The sequence below is a fragment of the Sciurus vulgaris genome (assembly GCF_902686455.1).
Source record: "Sciurus vulgaris genome assembly, chromosome: 5".
In the NCBI taxonomy this organism is placed as follows: domain Eukaryota; kingdom Metazoa; phylum Chordata; class Mammalia; order Rodentia; family Sciuridae; genus Sciurus; species Sciurus vulgaris.
Window position 1 is genome coordinate 132,280,860 of NC_136465.1, and position 25,917 is coordinate 132,306,776.

A 25,917-nucleotide genomic window follows, 5' to 3' on the forward strand; every position below is an offset into this window, starting at 1 on the left:
GTTAAAGATGCTAAAAGGACACATTTATGGACAGAATGACAACATAAATGACTGCTGTACATCTTTATGGGATAAAAGGGAAAAAAATTAAACATATAACATTTGCTATCCATGATAATTATTCTGAATCATTAAGAAAATAATTTACATTACATGTTATCTAAATAAAAATCAATAAATGTCATACATTTTTAAAACAAATTTATCCAAATTGGTTAATCTTTTTATATTTCATATCTCAATGGTAAAATCCTTAGTAGTCTTAAAAATGACATGTATGGAGCATGTTCTCCCTGCACCTGGCTCCAGGAGGGCTAAATAAATAGAATCATTATACTTTGAAATCTTTTTAAATGTCTTAAATTTTTTGTCGTTATGTCTTTATCAGGTTTTTTTTTTCTTTAAAACAGTTGCTGACATTTTATGTTGGGTTTGTAAAAATTGTCATACTGAGAGATGTATAAATAGTAAAAAAATTTCTCATACATTTTAAAAGGATCATATAAAAATTAAACCTACTTCTGCAAAAGGGGATTAATGTCTTTCTGTGTACATCAATTGTGAATTTAAACAAACACACAAGATTACAAAATTTCTTAAAGGCATAGTTGCACAAATTTTGCAAATTTGCCTTTAATAAATTAAATTAAAAACAATATTCATAATATTTTGTAGCATCCTGTTGCTTCTCGACTTTTTGGCTAAGATCAAGCATAGTATAATATTGTAACCTTATAATCATTGACAGACTATTTATTGTAAGATAGAAATATGAAAATGATATTCAAAATATGAGATTTCAGATTAGAACTTTTTTGTTAAAATCACAGTCCATTTGGAGTAAATTGAATATGTCCATTTAAAATTTGCATATTACATCAGGTCATTTTAAAATGTTTTAAATTGCCAGCTCCAGAAGATGGATAACAATTTCATTCCTGATGGCAATGAATTTCCTTCTTCTGAATTTTTTTATTAGGTGCACTAGGCCTTCCAATGAGGGGAATGAGCAACAATACCCCTCAGTTAAATCGCAGCTTATCACAAGGCACTCAGTTACCGAGCCACGTCACGCCAACAACAGGGGTACCAACAATGTCACTTCACACGCCTCCATCTCCAAGCAGGTATTTATTGGTGGACCAGAATATTTCTCAAAAATGTATCTTTGTAGAATAAGCAAGCTTTTAATTTTTTAATAAGGTGATTAATTTTCTGGTTCAGTGCCTTTCACCAAGAAAAAAAAAAATACATAGGCTCATTTTATTTCATTACCGATTGATTAGTGCAAGATGTTTTTATCTTATAGCTAGCATACTAATTGTCCAGGGGGTGAATATCAAGGGTTAGTCTCCGCCTCGGGAGCTTTTTCAAAAGCCATATCTCTCTTTCTCGAAGATGTACAATTTAAAATGATTCCCCAGATAATTCTGATCCTTGTTCCCTTACCACACATTCATTGCTTTAGTGTGAGTAAAAGAAAACTGAGTATACATATTAGTATGAAGAGGATAGAATAACATGAATTTGGAGTGAAATTATTCCAAATATATATGTGAAATACATTTAATTTGTATCCTAGTCACACAAGTAGTTTTGTCAGTTTAGGCATCACCTATTTAGTTCCATTATAATTTGCCCATTTTAATTGATTTGTTTACTTTGATTTTTCTTTTTAAAAAACTAGAATGACTAAAGAATTTAATAAAGTTTAGGAATACAGTTTGAAAGTGTATTTGAGATTCTAGGATTATACCAATTGATTATTTATAGATAATATTAATGAGTGATTGTAGAGAGCTTATTTAGTATAATGGACTTCTTTTTCAGGGGTATTTTGCCTATGAATCCTAGGAATATGATGAACCACTCCCAGGTTGGTCAGGGCATTGGAATTCCTAGCAGGACAAATAGCATGAGCAGTTCAGGGTTAGGTAGCCCCAACAGAAGCTCGCCAAGCATAATATGTATGCCAAAGCAGCAACCTTCTCGACAGCCTTTTACTGTGAACAGGTAAGATGTTTATTGATACTGTGTATAATTGTCTTTTGGGTATCCTCAGATTTTCCTTTTCATTTTCAATGCTTTGTTCTTGAGTCTTGGCTTCTGTCTCATAAGTGTGTTTCATCATATATTTATGAGCAAAGATTCTGTTACACATCACAATTGTAACCCTCCCAAAACTAAAGATACATTCTTTGAATTAAGTTTGATTTTAGAAAGCTCATTAAATATTTTGTCGTTGTTGTTGTTGTTGTTGTTGTTAGAAAAGGATTGTTCTTGGGTTTCCACCAGGCAAATTTTTACCGATATGTCCTTCCTTTATTAATTGAGGTTGGTCACCTGTGTGGTAAGAGTTCCAGGTTGGTGAATAGGACTGGAGACATGCTTGATTATTACTGCTTTGCTTTGGTTACAATTGGTTAAATATGTTCTCAGGGAACTCAGTTTTGTACTTTGGAGGCTTATTGACCAACGACTTTAAGGTTATGTGTATAGAGTATTTAAAAATAGTATTGTGTTTAGGGATTCAAAACAAAAACATAAACTGTTGTGTTTTTTCACTCCTTTTTGCATTGTCCATTTGCATGTACTGTGCAAATGATAACTATTTTGTTAGTATTTTCAAACTGGGTAATTTATATGAGAGTCATATCTAAAATACAAGACTTGAAAACATCACTTAAGCTTGATTGAACATACACACACTTTTTTTTTTTTAAATGGGGGATTGTGGGAGTGGTGTAGGACCTTGAGCTAGTTATTATCATCATACCCATTTAATTTGCTTTCTTCTTTCTAGTACTCGTAATATCTGGATTAAAATAGGTTATTCGTACATTACCTGTTCGTTCTTCATCCCATAATCTCTAGTTCTTTTATGTAGACTCATAAGTATTCCTTTTATAGTTTTATCGCTCTTTGATTTTTTAAAAATTATTTGTAAATAATTTTGTATCATCAAAATTCTCATCTGATAGCTTCCTAATCATATATTATTTCTTAGGCTTTATCATATCTTTCTGCATTCTCGTAATAATGTTCATTGAATGTATGAATTTTTGCCTTTCCATATATTTTCATTAAAAAAATACTTTGTTATAAATTGTCAATGTAAAATTAATCTCTAAATCCCTGCTTATTTTTATTATTGATAAGTTGTATTTATTATAAAATGTTTTCATCTTTGAACACTTATTCCATGTTTGAGGGTACCTATATCATCAACAATTCTAACATGTTAAACATTTTTGACTTACCTACTTCTTCTCTAAAGTGCTGTTTCTCCAGCTGCATATTTTATCAATAGTTGTTTGGCCATAGTTTTACAGATTTAGGAGGAAAAAAACCTCACCTTCAAACAGGTTAACCCTGCTCAACATTGATATACTAACTGTCTTTTATCAGATCATTATTTGATGTTAAAGATATATAATTCCATTATAGAATCTGCATTAACAATTCTTGTTGACATTCTTAATTTGCCTTACTCTAAGTTCAGCTTCATTTTTTGTTTTTTTGCTTTTTCTTGTCATGCTTAGGCTTGTGCAAAACAAAGTGGGGGTGGAAGCATTTGTAATTATTTACAAAATACCAGTTGTACATTAATTTGGAATTGGTACTATGGAGAGATATTCTTTCCATTAAATAGATGAAAACTACATTTAGATAAAAATGATGTGTTTTAGAACACTCAATTTTTAAGTACCGTTTAATTCAGGTCAACTAAACATTTGTTAGTGCCTATTATATCTTAATAAACACTAAAGGGCAGAGGATACAAGGATGACTATGACATGGACTCTATCCATGAGTTTATATTCTGGTTGGGAGAATATATTATGAAAAATATTAATAAGCTTCACCAATAAAGGAAGTAAAGTAAAACAAGTTTTCAGGAAGAATAGTCTTAAACTTATCTGCATATTTTTGAGATTAGGTACTTCTAGTATCCAGTAATTGGCTCATGAGGTACCCTTTAGCCTCTATTTTCTTGAAGTTTCATAAATTGTTTGTTTTTTTAAAATTAATCTGTTTAAGATGTTTTAGTTCTCTCTTGTTCTTGAAAGGACTTTAGAGAAGCTTTTAAATAAAAATAAAGATTAAACTCAAAAGATAAAATCAGTATTGATTTTGAAGCATATTGTTGTTTGTATGAGGAGACCAAAAGTATACACTTTTGTTTTTCTTCATCTCAAAGTTAGTGTTCTTACTGTATATCTAAAATTATTTTCTATGTACCCAGTATGTCTGGATTTGGAATGAACAGGAATCAGGCATTTGGAATGAATAACTCCTTATCAAGTAACATTTTTAATGGAACAGGTAAGCTTATTCTGGAGCTAGTACCCTATAAAAAATACAGTAGAATTCTGAAATATAAAGCAATTCAACATACTGGTCTTTAAACATTGTAGAATTTCTTATTGTGCTAAATGGTAGAATTTAATTTAGTGAGAGATTGTTAGGAATAGGATTTAATAAACAGTAGACAGATAATTTAAAGACTTTTTTTAAAACTTGGCATGGTGAGACCATAGTGATTTGTATTATAACATCAGGGTTATTTCATTAATACATAGGAAGAGCCTAAACATTAATTTAGTCCATATTTATGCCTCAGAATTCTTTTTGCTTCAAAACTTTTTCTATCCTCAGCCCTGTCACTAGGAGAACAATAATCTAGACTAGTTTGGGTGGTAGATGATATTCTGAGTATAGAGACCAGATTGAAGAGAACCTTTACAATTATATGGAGCACTTACCATTCTTTTCTTAATAATACTAATTTTGGTGTTTAACCCTTATGAATTTTTGGTCCAGTTGTATGTATACAATTCAGAAATTTAGTTGCATGGAGAACCAATTCTGATTTTGACAAAAAGTTCCTTCAGTCTTTTGGTTTATTTCTTTTATCAGCTGCTTCAGCCAGAGTCAAACAGGGAGCAGTGTTGCTATTTTGCTTTAGGTTTTACTCTCTTCACCCTTGCCTCCAGACCCTTTCTTGAGAAAGGAAATAAAGGATGTTGTTATGATTGTAGGAGCAAAATTGGGCTGAATTTTTGGGAGAGAAATACTTGTGAAGGAAGAAGTAGGTGAAAGAACAATTAGTGAGATGGTGTATATATTAGAAGCATGAGAGAAAATTTAATAAGGAAATGTCATTCGTGGCTATGGGCTTTTAATTTTTAAATGTTAATGTATGCTCAGCAGCGTAGGTTGACCAAACATGATTAAATCATTTGAAAAAGACTTCCAAATTTCAGCATTTGCATGTGGTGGTTTTGTGTTCAAGATGTTAAAATACTACAAAGTACTATATTTCATTGTTTCTAAAATGTACATATTTACCTGTGAATCAGGCTGCATGCCACAGTTCATTCAGAGGTTTTTCCACAAATGGGACATAAAGTATCAGTGTATCTGACAATGTGTCATCTTAGATTCTGAATTACGGTTCTGTACACTGCTAAAAATTTTAGAATTCTTTTAAAATTCTGTCTTAACTGAGTGTTTTTTATGCTGGAAAATTATTTTCAAGTCTTTCCCTAAAAATATAAATTTGGGAGTTTTTTTTTTTTTAAACTTTTAGGTTAAAATATATTCTCAAATAATGGCAATTTTCAATTGCATCTTGCAGGACCTAAAGACATGTTAAAAGCTAATATATATCTGAAGTTTATAATTAATGTGTAATCAAATAATTTAAGAGATTATAAGATGGAAAATATGTAATTTAAAAATTTCTATTGTCTTGTTCATAGAGTAGTATATTTTAATTGAATTCATAAACAATTTAAACAATGGGTGTGAATCATTTATCTTAACCCTTGTAGTTTTAAATTGCCACCTGTCTTAAAGTGTTCATGGAGTGTTTTTTTTCTATAAACAAAATATTCTAAGTTAATAATTGAGATTCTTCTAATTACAAACTTCAGAGAAAATGAGAATGAACTGGATAACAGGGCAAAAATTTGAAAATAATTATAAAACACAAGATGAAATTAAAATTATAGCATGGGGTGAATTGGAGGTAGAAAATTAGGTTCTTCAAAAAATAAGATAAAGGTTGTAAGAATACTAAAAGTTGAAACAAATCAAGAGATGATCACTGTAGACAAAATAGCAAAGTTGGGTTTAATTTTAATTTTAAAGGAAGCAGACTGGTTTAAAATGAATAAAAATAAATTTTATATATTAAGTACATATTTATTGAGCGCCTACTGTGTAATAGGTAATATAAACTTCTGAGATTTGTATCATATTTCCCAGTCACTCTCTGGACACGGGAATTCTACCCCCAGAAAACACACACACACACACACACACACACACACACACACACACACACGTAAATGAAACCAGTAGGTTACAGGGAAGAAGTGCTCAGAGCTTCTTCACTGTTCCTCATTCTTTTTCTGGCCATTTTCAGGAGGTAATCATCACATCTGTGTGTTAACTGAAGCTCCCAAGCATTCAAGATAAAACTCCACCTAACAGGCTGTAAATTTAGGTTGCCATCTCCCAGGAGAGAAATAATACACAGTCTCACTCCTTATTGTCTTAAATTTCCGTATTTGGGGTTTTTAATACATTGATTCCATACTGTTTTCCTCATTGGTTCATGAAATTCTTTGACATGAAATCACTACACAGTGTCTTTTGAGCACCTACATATAACATAGTACAGTGCTCTGCATCAGGAACAAGGCACTGTTGTTTCAATTTATATTGTGATTGGGTTTTGTAATCTTGTTTTAAATGTTTGTGGAACCAATAAATAGTATTCTTTCTTATTATTTAGATGGAAGTGAAAATGTGACAGGATTGGACCTTTCAGATTTTCCAGCATTAGCAGACCGAAACAGAAGGGAAGGAAGTGGTAACCCAACTCCATTAATAAACCCCTTGGCTGGAAGAGCTCCATATGGTAATTAAGCTTTTTAAATGATGGCCAGTGGAAACTTTCTTTTGCATGTACACATATGTATGTATGCATGTGTGTGTTTACATGTACATATTTGTGTTTTCCAATCAGGTCAGTATAATTTTGTCAGAATTGATATTGAAAAACTTAATTTTTCTTCCCAGAATTCCATAACAACAAAGTTTAATGGTAAAACTGTACAGAAACCCAAAAGGAAGTCCTGGATATTCTGAAGTTATATTCTGCTGGCATCTCTGTGTTCACCTTAAGTGATTATGTGGTCTGCCTTTTCTCGTCTTAATTGATCCCACATTTTTTCAGAAGAATACATTCCTGGTTATTAAAAATGAATGTCTATACATTGAAGATGTTTCTTTAAGCCAAGTTTTCTCAACATTCACACTACTGACATTGGACTCAATAAATCTTTGTAGAGAAGGGATTTGGATGTGCTATCCTGTTATGGAATGTTTAGCAGCATTCCTGCCTTAAGCCTACTAGCTGCCAGCACCAGACATTGGCAAATGTCCGCTAGGGGGGAATTGCCCCCTACTGAGAACCACTGCTCAAGGAATATATAAAAGTGTATGTGGACTCTTGATCATCATTAATACCCTTCATCTTACTTTTTCACTATGCTAATAGATAAAAGATTTGACTAATAGAGTCTAAATAAAAATAAAGAGAGGGAAACATTCAATAATAGTATAGCAGTTTCAACATGAAAATTCTGTGATGGCAGTATAGCCATATTCTGTCACATAGTTGTTCCTTTTGGGAAGAGTCCTGACAGACCAAGAGGAAAACAGTATATTTAGAGGGATCAGTCCATCAGTTACTCTAAAGTAGAACTAATAATATTTTTCCCATTGTCAAGCAAGAAAGATTTCTGTGTCTTTCAAAATATGTAAAAAGGGCAAAGTTTTATTGTTCATATTCTAAAGTTTCTAAATTAATCTTCCAAAAATAACAAAAATTGATCTGTCCCGGAAGTTGAGTACCTAGCTGTTGGTTCTCAGTTCAGACTCTAATGTTTTTAACCTTTCCTCATAGGTCCATTTTTTCATCCCTTTAATCATTCCTGTTGCTCTTCTTGGACCATCTCTAGTTTCTCCATATCGTTCTTGAATTGTGGAGCCCCATACTGGATATTGTTCTCCAATAAGGGCCCGACTAATGCCAAGTATAGTGGGAGGATTATTTCCCAGTTCTTGCATGTTTTACATCTATAACATGGAATCCAAGAAAATCTGAAATAATATGGAGTTATTTTATAATTGATTGCAATTTGCTCACTCTGTAAGTTACTTTTAAGTAGAATATGCCATGTTCTTTTAAAATTTATTGTTCATTTTTATTTGAAAATTAACTAGTATTTATAATATTTAGTCAAATAGTTAAAGCACATTTTTAAACCACAAATATTAATAATCATTATCAAAATCAAATCATTTTTTAAGCACCTATATATGGCATTAGATTAGAATTACAGGATTACCACTGATTTCCCTTGTATTATTTAGTATGTTGAATTATTAATCAGTGCATCAGAATTTAGTTCTTCATTGTTATCCTGAATACTAGTTTTTTGTAGTATGTTTTCATAACATTAAAAAAAAATCTTGTAGTATATTATCATGAGGAAAGTTAAATTTTTATAGTGTGCAGCAAAATATCATGAATATCAATTGCAGTTCTCTGGATTATTTTTATTACATAGTTGGAATGGTAACAAAACCAGCAAATGAGCAATCCCAGGACTTCTCAATACACAACGAAGATTTTCCAGCATTACCTGGTTCCAGCTATAAAGATCCAACGTCAAGTAATGATGACAGTAAATCTGTAAGTAACTGAGAATTGTATATGTGAGTGTTGTAGTTTCTTCCCTTCAGATTTATATTAACAGTTACTTACTAAATACTATTACAAAACTGTTTTTCTTGAATTTCTGTAATAACCTAACTTCTGAAGAATGCAGAAAAGCTTTATAACTTAGAAGATAGCCTATTTTTTTCCTATTTCATATAGGTATGCAAATTTCTGTTGAACTTCTCAGAGTTAATTTAGACTTTTATTGTAGTCCCTGTCAGCTGGATCCCATGAAGTTTGATAATATAGCCTCCTAAGGAGCTGTGTTTTTCTTGAGTAAGTTTTCTCCTTGAAGAATCTTTATACACATTTTTATACCTGTGTTGATTCAACCAACTCAGCTTCTTTCTGATTTAACAAATGTATTTATTTATTCCACATTTCACTGAAAATAGTCTTTTGTGTGTGTGTGACGGGATTTGTATATTATTAAAATTAATAATAAAGAAGATTGTTGGGTAAGAACTCTAATAAGTATAAATTTTTTAAATTTCGTATGTTTCTAGCTAGTCTTAGAAGTTGATTTGATGATATTTTAGGGAATGTGTTTAGTTCCTCTTCTAAATGAAAATATCAAAAAGTGTTACTTATAGTGTGTCTGAAAGCAGAAAACCCTGAGAGATTTTTCTCATTGATTTAAGATCCAACATAGATAAGAATATTTTGCCTAGATTTCTTGTCCATTAAATCTTTAAATGTGGATGATACGGGATTTATTCATATACCATGGGACAATTATAGAAACAAAATTTTCATGTAGAACTTGAAAAGCAGGTAAAAATGTACTACCAATTTAAATATGGTAAAGAATGAATAGTAAGGCATTAATTTATTGACTTGAATTTATGTACTTAAAGCATTTTAATGTCACATTTAATTTTTTTCATGCTAGAATTTGAATACATCTGGCAAGCCAACTTCAAGTACAGATGGACCCAAATTCCCTGGAGATAAAAGCTCAACAACACAAAATAATAATCAGCAGAAAAAAGGGATCCAGGTGTTACCTGATGGTGGGACTCTATAAATATGTCAAAGATACTATAACATGCATTTTCTTTATTTTTTCCTCAAAAATAAAAATTACTTTTCTTCTCCAGGTCGGGTTACTAACATTCCTCAAGGAATGGTGACGGACCAATTTGGAATGATTGGCCTGTTAACATTTATCAGGGCAGCAGAGACAGACCCAGGAATGGTACATCTTGCTTTAGGAAGTGACTTAACAACATTAGGCCTCAATCTGAACTCTCCTGAGTAAGTTTGTTTCTTTTTTTCCACATTTGTGTATAATATTTCTAGTACTTAATCTCAAACTTGTAGCTTTTTATCCTGTCATTTGCTGACACTCATTGTTACTGTTACCTGCTTACTCTTTGGGTTATTCTCTCATGTTAGTCGCTGGTTCATTGTCATTTGTGTTATTATTCCTCTTATAATTGGAGCAACTATTATAGATATATACATGATCCTTAAAATATCCTGAAATCTTGGTTCCTTGAATGTCTCTCCTCCCCAAAATCTTGTGTTTTTCATACACGTTCCACACCTTAGGTTTTCCTTTTGATCTGTCATTAGTAATAATTATAGTCTTTGCATAATTTTAAGTGATGCTGTTATGCTTTCTGACCACTATTTCTATTTTCTATCTCTCTCCCTCTGGTATTATAATACATATAATCATTTGACTCCTTTGGGACCTTTAATCTATTGATTCTTATACCTTTTCACTGTTCCTTGGTGTATTTGTCCTCCTTTTCCCTTTGGTGTACTCATTTCCTTCTCATTCATTAAATGCTATGGTCAGTCATAATGCCTCATTTATGTATACCCTTGACTTCTTTGCCTCTCTCTCACTTTGTCACACTTGCATGGTAAAACCTACAGCCCTGGTCATTTTTCTGCCTGTTCATTCCTGAGGTGTGCTGCTGAACTCAGAATATCATACAGTTTCACTGCCTGTACTTAACATTCATGGCTAAGAACCTCAGCTGGATCGTTGATTTTTGCCAGATCTAATCATACCTGGGATACCTAGTCCATTCTTTTTTTTTTTTTTTTTCCCTGTTCTAAAAAAACTACATTTCTGTGTAGCCCTAATACCTTCTCCCCCGTCCTTACTTTTTATTTCTGTTTATTAAGCAATCAGAAGAGAACATGGGTACCATCGTGACATCAGATCTTTCTACTGCCATTCTGCAACTGCCTTATTGTTTTCTTCTACTCACTCTACTTTCTAATTGAAAACTCAAGGATATGACTATAACAATTTTCACACTTAATTATTGTTTCCATTAGCATACAAATATGCTACTATTTCTCCCATTTTAAAAAAGAAATCTTGTGGTGGTCCAACCTCCACCTGTGATGAGTTTATTGCCTATTTCTTTATTCCCTTCAAAGCAGAACTTCTTAAAAGAATCATTGTTTCTCCAATTTGTCCATCAGGATTTTGTCCCCACCATTCCATTAAAACTGTACTTATTAAGGTCACCAAATAGCCTCCTTATTAGCAAATTCAGTGGTTTCTTCTAGAATTACTTCCTCCTTCAATTGGAGGACACCATTCTTAATCTGACTTCACTGGTTGATCCTTTTTTAGTTTCCTTTGATGATACTGCCTTCTCTTTTGGCCTCTTAGTGTTAGTTCTTCTTTATGTATTTATTCCATTGGAGACCTTGTCAGTTTCATAGTTCTAAATACCATATATATTGAGGAGTCCTAAACATATTTTTATTCCAGGTTTGTTTTCTGGACTTACTTCTATTTACTTTTTTTTTGGGGGGGGGGTGCTGGGGATTTGAACCCAGGGCCTTGAGCTTACAAGGCAAGCACTCTACCGACTGAGTTATCTCCCCAGCCCCTGGACTTACTTCTAGATCCAATTAAAATCTCTGGAGATGACCTTGCCCAAAGCCAGTATATCTGTAGCCTTCCTAATCTTGGTTAATACTTACAGAAGCTTAACATCATCCTTAATTCCCCTTTTTCTTTTGTACCCCATATCTAGTCTTTTCCCAGAATACATACATAATCTGACTACATTCTCAGTACTTTAAACTGCTACCAGTCTGGTTGATACCAACATCCTGTATTGTCTGGCTGTTCTGTTAGCCAGTCACCAGGTATTCCTGATTCTTTAGTTTTTAAATATAGCAGCCAGGACAATACTTTTTAAATGAGTTATTCTTTTGCTAAATACCCATTAAGGATTCACGGTTTCATTATAATTAAAAACCCCAAATTTTACAGCCCTACAAGGTCTTGCCTGGTCATTTTGTCTCCCCAAACCCTATCTCAAAAGCTTTTTCCTTTGTTCACTGTGTTCCAGCTTCCCTGGCATTCTTGTTATACCTAAGATTTCAATCATGTTCCTCCTGCCTTAGTCGATCTAAGAAGAGTCTTCAACTAGAACAGTTTCACCTGATAATTAATATATGATTATCTCCTTCAATCTTTGTCCAGATCTGACCTTCTCCATAAAAACCTAAACTGACCACCCTATTTAATTGTGCCATTTCTCCTCCCCTAACATGGGTTATTTATGTATTGTCCTAAATTGTCTGCCTCTCCAATCTTCCACATTCACAAAAAGTAAATTTCATGTTGTCAGTAATCTTTGTTTTGTTTATTTATATGTCCCAAACACCTAAAGCAGTGCCAGGCATATAATAGGCACTCAATAAATATTTGGTGAATTTGAAATTTTGCTCCTACTAATTACTGATGTGGAGGGCACATAAATGGGAAAGTAATTTAACTTGAAGGCATAGTATTGATGAATTTAAAGCATTCTTAGTTGAAGTCATTTAAAAATAGAAAACTTGAGTCATACTTTTTTTATATTGTGATAACTTATTTATATTAGAAGAATATTGAGGGAAGCAGTTCTACTGTATTTTTTATATATATATATAGACATATGTTTCAGTTTTCTGCTGTGTAAGTCATCGTAAACCAAAGAAATTAGAAGTAAAGATGGTCGTTTTATATTTGAAGTCTGTTTTTCCTCGTTTTTGTGAAATTAGATTAGAAATCTGATTTTCTACTTTGGATTTTAAAGTGGTTTTTGTTTTGTTTTGTTTTCTTTTCTTTTCTTTTCTTTTCTTTTCCCCTTATTCCAGAAATCTCTACCCCAAATTTGCATCACCTTGGGCATCTTCACCCTGTCGACCTCAAGACATAGGTAGGAGGATCTGTTTGTGTTGAGAACTTTTTAAAAAAAGATATTTCTAACTGAGAATCAGTTAATAAGACTTTCTTCATTTTATTATCCAGACTTCCATGTTCCATCTGAGTACTTAACGAACATTCACATTAGGGATAAGGTGAGTGTAGTTTATTATTGTACTCAGCATGAATTTTATCTATTTTTCAGGTGCCGATTTTTAGTTCAGACAGCATATTTTTGAAAATAGTTAACGGTTGTCTTGGGGTATGCTGTTGTATGTCCATTCAATTTATATGACAGTTTTATTTCTATTTTTGTTTATGATCTGAATGTTTTGATAACGTCCTGGGTTGTACTTGAAAAACAAAACAATGTTAGGACTGGTAAAATATTTCTGATAGTTAATAAAAGGATATAACAATAACCACAATCGATAGGAATAAACTAATGGGAAATTTGAGACATTTTCTTGTGATATTCTTCTCCTTTTATGCCATACCCATGAGAAAGAGTTTTCCTTACAAATATTATGTATGTACAGTTTTTTAATGGAACAACAGTACATCTTTTAAAATTATGACCTTGGCCTTTTTTCCCCTTGTTTTAATTACCAACAGTTCTATGTATAAAGTAATTATTAACAGATTACAGCTTTAATCTGTCTCTTAATCTGAGAAAGAAAATGGTAGGGTTCATTTCCATTAGAAAAAAACTTCATAGTGAAATCTAAATTTTAACCTTGTGAAAAGATAATTTAGTGGATGTGTGTGTATGTTTACTTAAATGACAGCATTCTGATTCTGTATCACACAGTTGTTTGGTCAAATGGATGTTGATGTTGCGGACAGGCAAATAAAGGGATAAATAAATCTCAAGATGTCTTTTAATTGGGAGTGCTGGTATTTTTCATTTGTGGACTTTGTGATATGTTGCCATCTCTACTGTAGAACCGTTTTACTGCAGTTACATGTGTGTTCCAGAACATTTTCTTAAGCCAGTTTGAGAAATACTGGAGAGTCATTTGCATTGGTAACTGCCACCTGAACAGGGGTAATGTGAATGGAGAGAAAAATTACATTCAGGAATGTGCAACAGCCTAACACTTAGGTATAAAACGTCAGATAAAGAGATAAAAATGTTTTTTGTTTTGGGGTACTTCTAAGGTTTATTTTAATATGAAAATTTGAGACTGTTGAATTCACAATTTGGTAGGTGGTTATAATAAGTTCTACCTTGTGAAGGGAAATATAGTCATCCTTCAGTCATCCACTTAAATCTTAATTCTGTGCTCACCATCTGCAATTTGCTGAAAAAAAGAACTGAGTGATCTTGTGAATTACTGTCAGGTATAGATTCAGTTTACCTTTACTATAAGCCTTCTATGTATCTGGCTCTACACATGATGCCTTCATAAACCCGTGCTCATTTAATTTCATTTACTTTTTAGTAACTTTTATAGGTGTCCTTTTCCACATTTTATAACTGAAGCTTATAGGTGTTAAATAACTTGGATGTGATCATATTAATAAGTAATAGAATTAGGACTTGAATACAAGTTCTAGATCAATGAGCACAATGTTCTTGTGTTATTGCCACATTTGATATTAATAAATCCTTGGAGAGAGATGATAAACATTTGGTTTCACTTGGAAGTTTTTATTTAGCTTTTTCCCATTATTATATCAAATAGAAGTACCAGAAATAATTAAGCATTGTCATTTAAATGAGTAAACCAGTTACCTGCTATGAAATGAAAAGTTTCTGTGTAACTTTCCATTTTTTAAAATTTGGTGGTAACAATTATATGTTAGGATTTTTAGATTTGTTTTATATATTTCAGAATAATTTTTATTTTCTAGCTGGCTGCAATAAAACTTGGTCGATATGGAGAAGACCTTCTCTTCTATCTGTATTACATGAATGGAGGAGACGTATTACAACTTTTAGCTGCAGTAGAGCTGTATGTTGAAAGTTTTTTAATCACTTTTTTATTATAGTGTATCTTGACTATTCTGAAAACTTTTTTAATGATAATGCCATAGTTCTAAGTAAAAGTCTTTATCAAGAAATTTATGCCTTCATAATCATTGTATACATAAAAAGAATTTCATAATTAAATAATACTAAATTTGTAAGAAAACAATCAACTTGACTCATAGATTTGGCGAATCACTTCTTAAAATGTATGAGTTACAAGGTATGCTTGTGGTTCTTTTTACTCCTTATGGAACCACATATGTTAATGGTTGGAAACCAAATTCACCAACTAATAAACATCTATTGGTTATTATATAGGCAAGGCACTGTGTATATGTGTTATGTGTTTTGAAGTGCTGTAAAATAAGGTCCACATTATTATAGTATTCCTAATGATGTTTTTATAAATGGCCTTGAATACAATACTTTAAAACGTATTTAAAAATCACTGAATTGATAATGAATTGAGTACATTTTAATTCTAAGTACGAGAAATTTCCCTCATTTTTATAAAATAGGGATTATCACTTGTTCCTTTTAATTTATTCATAAGTAAATTCACTCATCCATCTATAATTGACTGTTGTCTGTGTCTGAAAACTATCTAATTGTGTTGGAAGGAAAGCATTTATTTACACAAAGCCTTATTTTCTGGGACATTAACCTCTTCTGGATGTTACTTCCCTAATTTTTAAGTTGTATAAATCCTCATTGGTTCTTGCAGGAACTCTAATGATATTCTTTTAGCTTTTGAGAATTTAGGATTGATAAGATTTGAATTAAAGAAAATAAAGTAATAGTCATTAAATTTTTCAAAACAGATATTGTTTTCAACATAGTTATAAAATGACATCAATTTAGAAGTTAATTCAAATAGACTTTGTATTTAGTTTCTTACCAAATGATATAGTAAGGCTTTGTTTTAATAAACATCACAAGTTCTGTTTAGTGTTCAGAAGAGCAAGACAGGAATGAAGTTTCTAAAACATTCTGAAATATTTATTTGGTCTGCCCAAGTTTTTATCATTGAACTTTTGAAATCTCATTTTGTTTGCGTAAAAAAATAACTTGAGTTAAATAAATAAAGGTGTGTGATTAAATAGTGAATTTGCTTTCTGGGTAAATTTAAAAGTTATTTTCCTTATATTCCAACAGGTTATATTTAATAACAATAAAGAATCAGAAGGATTAAAGGAAGCACCATATTTATGTATTTTATATGTAAATTTTTCTGAGAAAGGTTTTTCAAAATATAGGAAATGTTTGATGTGAGCCATAGGAAATAATTACCCTTTTCTTTTAAAATTTGAAGTTTTAACCGTGATTGGAGATACCACAAAGAAGAAAGAGTATGGATTACCAGGGCACCAGGCATGGAACCAACAATGAAAACCAATACATACGAGAGGGGAACATATTACTTCTTTGACTGTCTTAACTGGAGGAAAGTAGCTAAGGTATATTTTTTTCCATGTGCAGCTGTGTAAATCTAGACTTTAAAAAAGAAGTGTGCTTTTTATTCTGTTTATATGTATCAATATGTGCATTCCAGTAATGTGCCAAATGCTCCCATATCATTTTCTCTCTACCTCCTTGACTTCATTTTACCTCTAGGAGAATGTATGAAAAAGAGTTAATTTCACTAATAGGTAAACTTGTGAAGAGATTTGTAATTTTGCACAAGACTTGATAACATCTGAAATATTTTTTTGTCTGATGAATTGTAAAATAAAGATACCCTTTTGCAGTACCAGTCATGTATTTTCATATTATTGTTACTGTAAGCAAGGATGTGATTTTCCTAAAAGGAGTGTATAAAAGACTTTTTATTCTTACACTCATTATGGAAAAGATGCATGAATTTTTATTTGCAGATCATTTAAGGGAAGAAAATTGCAAGCATTAACCATTACTACTTCTATGACTACTGTGCTAAAATATGAGGGGAAAATGGGCTGTGGGGAAAAGTTGATTATTTTGTTTTATTTTGGTTTTGCAACTTTTGCCTCACAAAAATGCCCTTCTTACTGTCCCATGTCAAAATTTCCATCAGTGTAAACGTATATTTCACATGTGTCTAACTATCTTGTGTGTACTTAGGCTACCTAGTAGAGAATACAGTCTGTATTATCTAATTTCACCAGTGTTTCCCTGAATTAGTTTTCTATTAATGATTCTTAGAATTGTAAACTTAGTAGTTAAAGATTTTGTTTTAAGTAAATTTAAACAAAAAAATTCTCACAATCAGTTCTTTGGATAATATTTTAGTTATTAGTTTTGAGTTGGTTTATGGTTTTGAATCAGCTTTACTGAACTGATTAAAAAAACTTATATTTTAAGAGGACAGTTTAAAATTCTTAACATATATATGTGTGTATATATATTTCAAACAAAAAAGTTTGAAATCCCAAGATTTTCTATAGAACTTGGATCAATAAAAGAGGCGAATCCAACAAAAACACCAAAATAAAAAGCATACAGCGGGTTAAATCTTGTTTTTATTATTTTTTTTTCAGGTTTCTCAATGGTATCAGTACTTTTCAGATCAAGTATATTACATGACTTAATGATTCAAATTAATGAACATCTTGGGTTCCAAAGGAATGTATGATTTAACATTTTAGATAGAAATAATTGTGCAGTGCAAATTAAAAATAGTACATGAGACATTATGTATTTTACCTGCTGTTTAAGAAGTGTGCTATTGCAGAAAGCCATAGCCTGTATGTCATGTTTTCTGTTTGTTTGTATTTTGGTTTTTTTTGGTACCAGGGATTGAACCCAAATGTGGTTAACCACTGAGCCACATCCCCAGCCCTTTTTATTTTTTATTTTGAGACAGGGTTTCATTAGGTTTCTTACAGCCTCTCTGAGTTGCTGAGACTGGCTTTGAACTTGCAATCCTGCCTCAGCCTCCTGAGCCACGGGATTACAGGCTTGTGCCACCATGCCTGGCCATGTCATGTTTTTTTATTTAACTCTTATTTATGCTTTGACCTTATGCAAGTTTCCTTGCTATGCCTATTTCCTCTTTTGTAAAATGTAGATGTTGTTTTCCTCTAGGCTATCATGAAGATTGAATGAAAGCATATAGCCATGCATGCACACATGAGTATAGTCATTTATGGTGGTAGTTTTGTTGATATTATTTTTATCATCACTGTGATAGCTTCCTACTTAATTCTTTCAACTATGGAAAATTTGTAACCAATTATTGTTAAGTCATTGGTTCTGAAACTTTATCTAACTTGTTAGAATACAAATTGCTGAGCCATACCTGGACTGTTTCTGATCTTATAAGTCTGTGAAGTGGGACCTGAGAATTTGCATTTCTGACAAACTCCCAAGTTATGCCAGATACGAGCTAGTCCCGGTCCAGGGCCATATTTACTTCTGAATTAAGGGGTACTATGTGGGGCGGGTCTTTGGAGGGGAAAATATTCTATTTGTAAGTAATTGAAGTTTTCTTCATTCAAACTGAAACTTTTTGCTTAGTATCATTGTAAATTTCAAGCTCTATATGCAGAAAGGAATGAATGTTTGCAATAGACAGCTATATAATTGTAGTTAAATTTTAGTGAGATATGTATGAAGAAATTAACTTTTGTGAGAAAATCAGTTTTCCAGAATTAAGTTCTCCTGTAAAGCTAATATTCAGAAACAACTTAAACATTAATATAGAACCCTTTCAACTTTCCCACAAAAATAATTTATCATCCAGATAAATGTTAATTTAAATAAAATTATATCTACCTAAAATATATATTAAACATATATAATACATACAGTATATATAGGTAAAAATAATTTTGACCAATTTTATCTGATACCTATCCTTTGTAGTTGAGCTTTAGTGTTGACTTTTAAAAATTTTTAGCTGTTAAGTGAGAAAATAAGATTTGAGGGATAATATTCTGTAAGAAATCTCAAGTTAACAATTTGTTGGCCACTTGCACTATGTTATCCTATGTAATTTTGCTAGAATTACTCATCTTACTAATTTAAAAATGTGATAATTCAAATAGTATATATATATATATATATAATCTTAACAAAATTTTAAAAATAATTTCTTTCACAGTGAATATTTAGGTGATACATGCCTGTCACCAATATTTTTCTCAGATTAAAGACCTGAAAATTTTAAGAATTCTTTTAGCCCAACCTAACCTTTGTAGCTCTAATAGAATTTGTTATACTTATGATTTTTTATATCACAGCTTGATATACATGTGACTTTAATTTTGTTGATACATATTAGTACATCTTTATATTTTCATAATATATTCTTGTCAAAATTATTACTCATTATATTTAAGATAGTAAGATATTACTACTCATTATATTTAAGATACTTTCTAAAATTTAAGTTAATATGGATTTATTAGTAATAGAAAGCCAATATTTTGTGAGAATTTGAGAAAACGTTCTGCAGTGTCTCTGTATAATAAATTAGAGGTAACATTGTCTTTGCAATATGTACTTTGTTTGGTCATCTGAATCACTGTATAATTTCAGTTCTGCTTGAATTAAAGAACCTTTTGAGAATACAAACTTTATTTTTATTAGTAGGAAAACTGAGTCATTAAAAAGTTGCTTAAAAAGGAATTATTCTGTTCCTAAAGCAAATGAAGAAAGCTTGTTTTTATTAGTTTATCAGATGTTAATTACACTCCTGCTAGGAGCTTTGCACTATTACAAGCATTAGGTAGTAGTATACAGACACATTTCTTGCTCCTACAGAATGTTCAAAGATATGCATTATGTGGTTGTGTGTATACATTTAACAAACATGAGAAATCAGTAATCAAGAGATGGCAATATGTTTAAGCTTCATATATTTTAAAAAGAGAGAAAATGCATGGAAGACAAAATATAACCTGTGTAATTTCTGAATCTCAGTTAAAGATATTTAAATTATGAAAATACTTATGCTCCTTAGGCTTAAACTAATCGTTTTTCTAGAATGTTGGGATAAAAAATGTATGTAGATTGATAAACTAGCCTGGTTTAAATTCTAATAATACATTATAGTTCACCAGTGTGAATGAAATTTTAGTTTATGTAACTTAAAATTTATCATTTGTCAAAGTTACAAATAGACTTTTTATGCTGCATACATTTTGGAAACTAAGACGCCAGTTTTAATTTCAAAAGAATGATTTAAAAGATGAGTTTTTTCATTACTAATATGGATAATCAACTTCAGTCAAACAAAAATCCTTTAGTTCGAAGGTAGAGGTGGGGAAGAATGAGAGAGAGTGAGAGGCAGCTACATAGTTCATTAAGGGAGATACTGTGGCTGTGGTGATTTTGGTGTTTGCTAGTTTTTACTGGTAAGCAAATGACCTCCATGCTATGAATTACCTGAAAAGAACCTTTTTAAAAAGCCAAAGTCACCACAGTGCAGTGCAGTTGCTTTATAAACTAATACCGTGAAACTTAATTTTTTCAAGAATATTTTTGGATTGGGTATATTTGAAAAAAATCTGTTTTGGAACTTGGGCTAAACATATTTTAAAAAATGTGTTACACTAGAAAAGACAAAAGCTTTGGTGTCACATGGGTCTGGATCCTAATCCTAGGAGTGCCACTTATATGCCTTGGGTAAGTTACATATGAGCCTCTTTTCCTCAGGTGCAAAGTTAAAATAATGTCTACTGTGAGTTTAATATAAAAATTCGGAATGGAATTAGCCATGTCTCTAGTGTGGGCACATGCTAGACTTTTAACATTTGTAAGTAGTTTGACTATAGTTGTAATATCCCTTAAATACTTGGTTCTGAATCTAAAATTTTGATTATATGACTTTGGTTTTCATTTTAATTTAATAATGGAAACATTCATTATGAAATCAATTTGAAATTTGACACAGGTAAAATAATGCATAGTTGCTAATGTCACTGGTTTAATCTTTAATACATAATTCATATTGATAAATAATTCTTTATATGGAAATATATAGTGATAGTTTGTACTAACTAAATTCAGGTTTAGTAATTTTAGAGTGTCTGCTTTTTGCAGTTGCAGAGGTGTTTGTTGTTGGAGTTTTTTCTCCCCACAATACATAGTTATATTCTGCATCACTGTTCTTTAAGCATGGAGGGAAGGAGTCTGAAAATTGCCATTCTTAAATTTTAAAACTCATGGAGTATTTTGAAAGTTTGCTTAAAATGAGCGATCTAATTAATTATCAGATATGCCTACAGCAAAAGTACTGTCTTGCTTTGGCAGTTAAATTATTTCTAAGTCAGGGGTTTTGAGTTTGTGAAAGGGGAAGTTCTGGAGTGTGAGTTTTAAGGTTATTGTTGTCCTCAGATTTTAATGAGGTTAGAATAATTTTATTTGTTTAAAATAAAGTGTGAAAAAGACAAACTGGAAAAATCTTCATTTTAAACTTTTTTTAATGGACAAAAAGTAAATTTTTAGGTTTTTGTACTTCATTGAGGGTGTCTTTACTTTAAATGCCTGATAATCTTCAGTGCTTTTGTATTAGAGGTATAATGATTTTTTCCCCTTTTAAGTAAAAAGTTATAAAGTTTCACTAAATGTTCATGAGTGGTCTCAACTTACATGCAGAAAGTCTATACTTTTGTACTTATGAGATAGAAGCAATCACATTTTTCTTTGTTTATGTTTTCATTCTTACATGTAGTTATTTTGATTAGTGCATATGGTAAAATATATTCTGATGAAAATTTGAGATCAAAAAGGCGAAATCATCTAAATTCCTGAATTTTTTTTGGTAGGAGTTCCATCTGGAATATGACAAATTAGAAGAACGGCCTCATCTGCCATCCACCTTCAACTACAACCCTGCTCAACAAGCCTTCTAAAAAGACTTCCCTTTTCTTGGGGTATGGCTGTCTCAGCACAATACTCAACATAACTGCAGAACTGATGTGGCTCAGGCACCCTGGTTTTAATTCCTTGAGGATATGGCAATTGGCTTACGCAAAGGGTCACCATTTGAGGTCCTGCCTTACTAATTATGTGCTGCCCAACAACTAAATTTGTAATTTGTTTTTCTCTAGTTTGAGCAGGGTCTGAATTTTTTCATTTATTTTCATTTTTGCCAGCAGACAGACTTGGGTCTGTAAAGACAAGCAAGTATACTGACAGAAGTTTACCATTTAGTTTCTTAAATGTAAAAAAGAAAACCCACAAAAGACTCAACAAAATTAGACCACAAAATTTGCTTTGTTCATTGTAGCACTATTGGTAATAAAATAACAAATGTTTGTGCATTTTTATGTGAGGATCCTTCTCGTATTTCATTTGGAAAGATGAGCAAGGTCTGCTTCCTTCATTTTACTTCCCCTTCTGTTTTTGAAAGGCAGTTTCGCCAAGCTTAACGCAAGAATATCTGACTGTTTAAAAGAATGATATTGCCACAATCTCTGGATGGTCTCCAGGGTTGTGTTATTACTGAGCTTCATCTTTCCAGAATGAGCAAAACACTGTCCAGTCTTTGTTACGATTTTGTAATAAATGTGTACATTTTTTTTAAATTTTTGGACATCACATGAATAAAGGTATGTATGTACGAATGTGTATATATTATATATATGACATCTATTTTGGAAAATGTTTGCCCTGCTGTACCTCATTTTTAGGAGGTGTGCATGGATGCAATATATGAAAATGGGACATTCTGGAACTGCTGGTCAGGGGACTTTGTCGCCCTGTGCACTAAAGGGCCAGATTTTCAGCAGCCAAGGACATCCATACCCAAGTGAATGTGATGGGACTTAAAGAAGTGAACTGAGACAATTCACTCTGGCTGTTTGAACAGCAGCGTTTCATAGGAAGAGAAAAAAAGATCAATCTTGTATTTTCTGACCACATAAAGGCTTCTTCTCTTTGTAATAAAGTAGAAAAGCTCTCCTCACTGCAGTGTTGACTTTGATTTGAAATTGTGAAATTATTTCTTCAACATGAAAATTAGAGGGAAAACAAGTTTTACAAATATCAAACGGTATGGTATGACTGAATTTAAAATGTCTTTTGCAGCTTTCAACAATTTAATAGAAGTATAGTGAACCATTTTACATGTACATTAAAAATGTAGACAGAAGTATTAAGGATAGAAACTTTTAAAAATGGATTATGGCAGCATTCAGAACACTCTCGGGGCCCAATTGGAACACTTTTTCTCTGTGAGGAATTTCATGATAGACTTTTGAGATCTATCTTTAAGAAGTAATGCACAAATGAAGGTAAGACCAAAAGTGAGGTGGGGTAGACTTTACCTTCAGTTTGGTAGCCTGGATGTTTCATTTTTATAGGTTGATGAATTCTTTGCTCATCTAAATATAAATACTGTATTTAAAAATATCTGAAGACTGAAGCTACCAAAGCAGAACTAGAGATAGGGAGTAGAAAAAAGCCAGTGAGTTTTTAATTTTTTAATTTTTCATTTTTAACTATTTTTCTAAAAGAGTGAAAGTTTGTTGACATTGACCAAATCATGTTTGAAAATTAAACATTTACAACATTTATGTGTTTGTGTATCAGGAATGTAAAATGACTTAAAATTTACCTTTTCTATGTATTTTGAGATATTAGAAACTGTCAAAAAAATACCAGGATTTTTTACCTTTCAGAATTAAACCAAAGCATCTCCTCAGTAGGAAAGATGGCAGTTATTAGGTAATTATAGTTTTAACTTTTGTGCAAAAAAAAAAAGAAAAAAACCATCACAGAGCCCTACCATATTTAACATAAATCAGAGTTAAATGCTACAAATTAGTTTCTTTAAAGATTACTTCTTTTCATAATAATTTACATTATAAAATGCAACTTTTCCAACATAACCATAAGAAATAGGTAGGAAGAAAAACGCAATGGGAGGGGCTCTTTATTCTGATGAATGAGAACATAATGTAGATTAAAGTTTCAGCTGACACATGATCATGATTGGTATTGTATGAGTGACTCAGAAAAACAAGATAGCTCATTATCAAGTGATTTGTTGTGTTTTTCCTTGTTTTTAACTACCATAGACATTTCTGAGTTCATTGTATCCTGAATTATCAGAATTAGGAAACTTACATTTCCCAGTTATTTATAACTTGTTGAAATCAGAAGTTACCTGTTGATTTCAAACATACATTTAAAAATCATACTTAAAATCTTTAAAATACTATAGTAAACTAATAAAACACTCAATTCTTTGATTTTATAACATGGTTATATGTGTGCAGGATTTGACTTAAACATAGTAGATTTCTGATTTTTTTTGTAGGTTTAATTCTGTTCTTATTCCCCTGTATAGCTAGTAGAATACATCTGTACACTATGTTACATAAATTTTGAGATTAAACTATAATTGGCTTTCTGGACACAAAAGCTATTAAGATGTGAGAGGAAGTCCTTTAATCTATTTGGTGTTTCTTGAGGTGGTACTATATTAATATGGTAGAATTTCATTTGCTGGGGCTTTTCACTGCACAAATAGTTTTCCTTAGATAAAATGAATTTTAATTAATAAGTTTAAGTTCTTACAGTATTTATAATAAAGCCAGCCATTTAAATGGTCTTTTTTTTTTTTTTTTTTTTTGCCACTGAAATTGGGACCTAGTAGGTGCTTGATTAATATATGTTGACTGAATGGTATAATTTGATATTTCAATTTGAAAATAAAATGTACAAATTAAAGCATTGGGCTTTGAAATAATTTACTTTTACTGTAATTTCATTTTCACAAGATTATATATAAGTATCTTCAATTAACTTTCAAAAATTTCAAATGTTTCCTCTCTATACTAGACTTGATACTTGCTCTGAATCCTTTCATTCACAAACCATATATCTTCCATTCTGTTATATCCATTATCCATAATATACAAGGCATCTGAGCATGGCTCTGAAGGAGGATTTACTTTATTTCATTTAACTTAGATTTGCATTAATAATAACATCAATTTTGCAAAAAAAGTTGCTGGAAACCTAAAAGAGTATAGAAACAAAGAAGTGCATTAAGTGTTTATCTTAACCATGTTTTGTCTGTGAAGTTTATAAAGAAGTAGAAATACATACTAACTAGATTCCATTAACATAGTCTGTGTGGGGTTGGGGTGTGCTCAGTCGTAGAGCACTTGCCTATCATTTGTGAAACCCTTGGTTCCATTCCCAGTGCTGGGGATTAAATCTTAAAAGTCTGGAGAATGAGAAGACGCATGTTGAGATGTCTTTACTTTCTAAAAGCTAGATCCTAATGACATGTCCCAAGGCTCTCCTTGCCACTGGCATTACCTGTGAATTAGGTAATACCATGAATAGAGGACACATCTGGGAGATGAAGTACATAAAAGCATTGACAGTCAACATTGGGATCTAAATCTAACCCAATAGCATGGTGTGTTGAATTGAATCAAATAGGATACAGTGAATCAGGGTAATGATTTAGTTTAGCAGTTTGGATGGTGAAAGAATAAATGGAAGGTGTTAAGCTATAACATGGCTTAACACGGTCTTTATGTAGATCAATATCAATTGTGATTCTATCGCTAAAAATAACTCATGTAATCTTCAGCTGTATTTTTAAAAAGTATACTGCTCAAAACAGCATGGGAATCCTGCTGTCTTTGAAATGTCATCTGAAATGCCAGGTCCAGTTTGAATGCTGTATTTTAAGAGCTGTCATGTCAGCGAAAGGGGAAGGAGTTGTGGCATGCTTTCTAGCTACCAAGCAATATACTGAATGCTTTTACATACATTATTGTGTTCTGTTCAAAGAATAGCATCAGAGGTAGGTGTTAGTGTCTCCATTTCACAGTAAATTTAGTGTTACCCACCAGAAGGGAATTAGGAATACTTAGCATTAGAGAATAAACCTTGGAAGCATGGTATTTGTCTTTTCAAGAGCTGTCAATGAAGGACATGGTTAATTTGTGTGATGAAAGGGCAGAATAAGGACCAATAAGATTTCAATGCAGTATTCAAAAGTAACTGGTAATTTTGTGG

The 25,917-nt window shown here is 31.7% G+C and overlaps 1 protein-coding gene across 7 annotated transcripts in view; it reads left to right on the forward strand.

The window, feature by feature from the left end:
- Positions 1 to 22,840, forward strand: part of CNOT2 (CCR4-NOT transcription complex subunit 2) — a 98,341-nt gene extending 75,501 nt beyond the window's left edge. For 5 of the 7 annotated variants that reach the window (XM_079142395.1, XM_079142396.1, XM_079142397.1 and 2 more), the window contains 12 exons: positions 980 to 1,127; positions 1,831 to 2,013; positions 4,247 to 4,326; positions 6,806 to 6,931; positions 8,649 to 8,773; positions 9,693 to 9,813; positions 9,901 to 10,057; positions 12,926 to 12,987; positions 13,080 to 13,129; positions 14,832 to 14,932; positions 16,262 to 16,406; positions 21,699 to 22,840. In XM_079142395.1, coding sequence (XP_078998521.1) covers positions 980 to 1,127; positions 1,831 to 2,013; positions 4,247 to 4,326; positions 6,806 to 6,931; positions 8,649 to 8,773; positions 9,693 to 9,813; positions 9,901 to 10,057; positions 12,926 to 12,987; positions 13,080 to 13,129; positions 14,832 to 14,932; positions 16,262 to 16,406; positions 21,699 to 21,785 — 1,385 coding nt within the window. In that variant the 3' untranslated portion in view covers positions 21,786 to 22,840. The remainder of the gene's footprint in view (positions 1 to 979; positions 1,128 to 1,830; positions 2,014 to 4,246; positions 4,327 to 6,805; positions 6,932 to 8,648; positions 8,774 to 9,692; positions 9,814 to 9,900; positions 10,058 to 12,925; positions 12,988 to 13,079; positions 13,130 to 14,831; positions 14,933 to 16,261; positions 16,407 to 21,698) is intronic. The other 2 variants (XM_079142399.1, XM_079142401.1) reach the window with 2 other exon arrangements.
- The last annotated feature ends 3,077 nt before the right edge of the window (positions 22,841 to 25,917 follow it).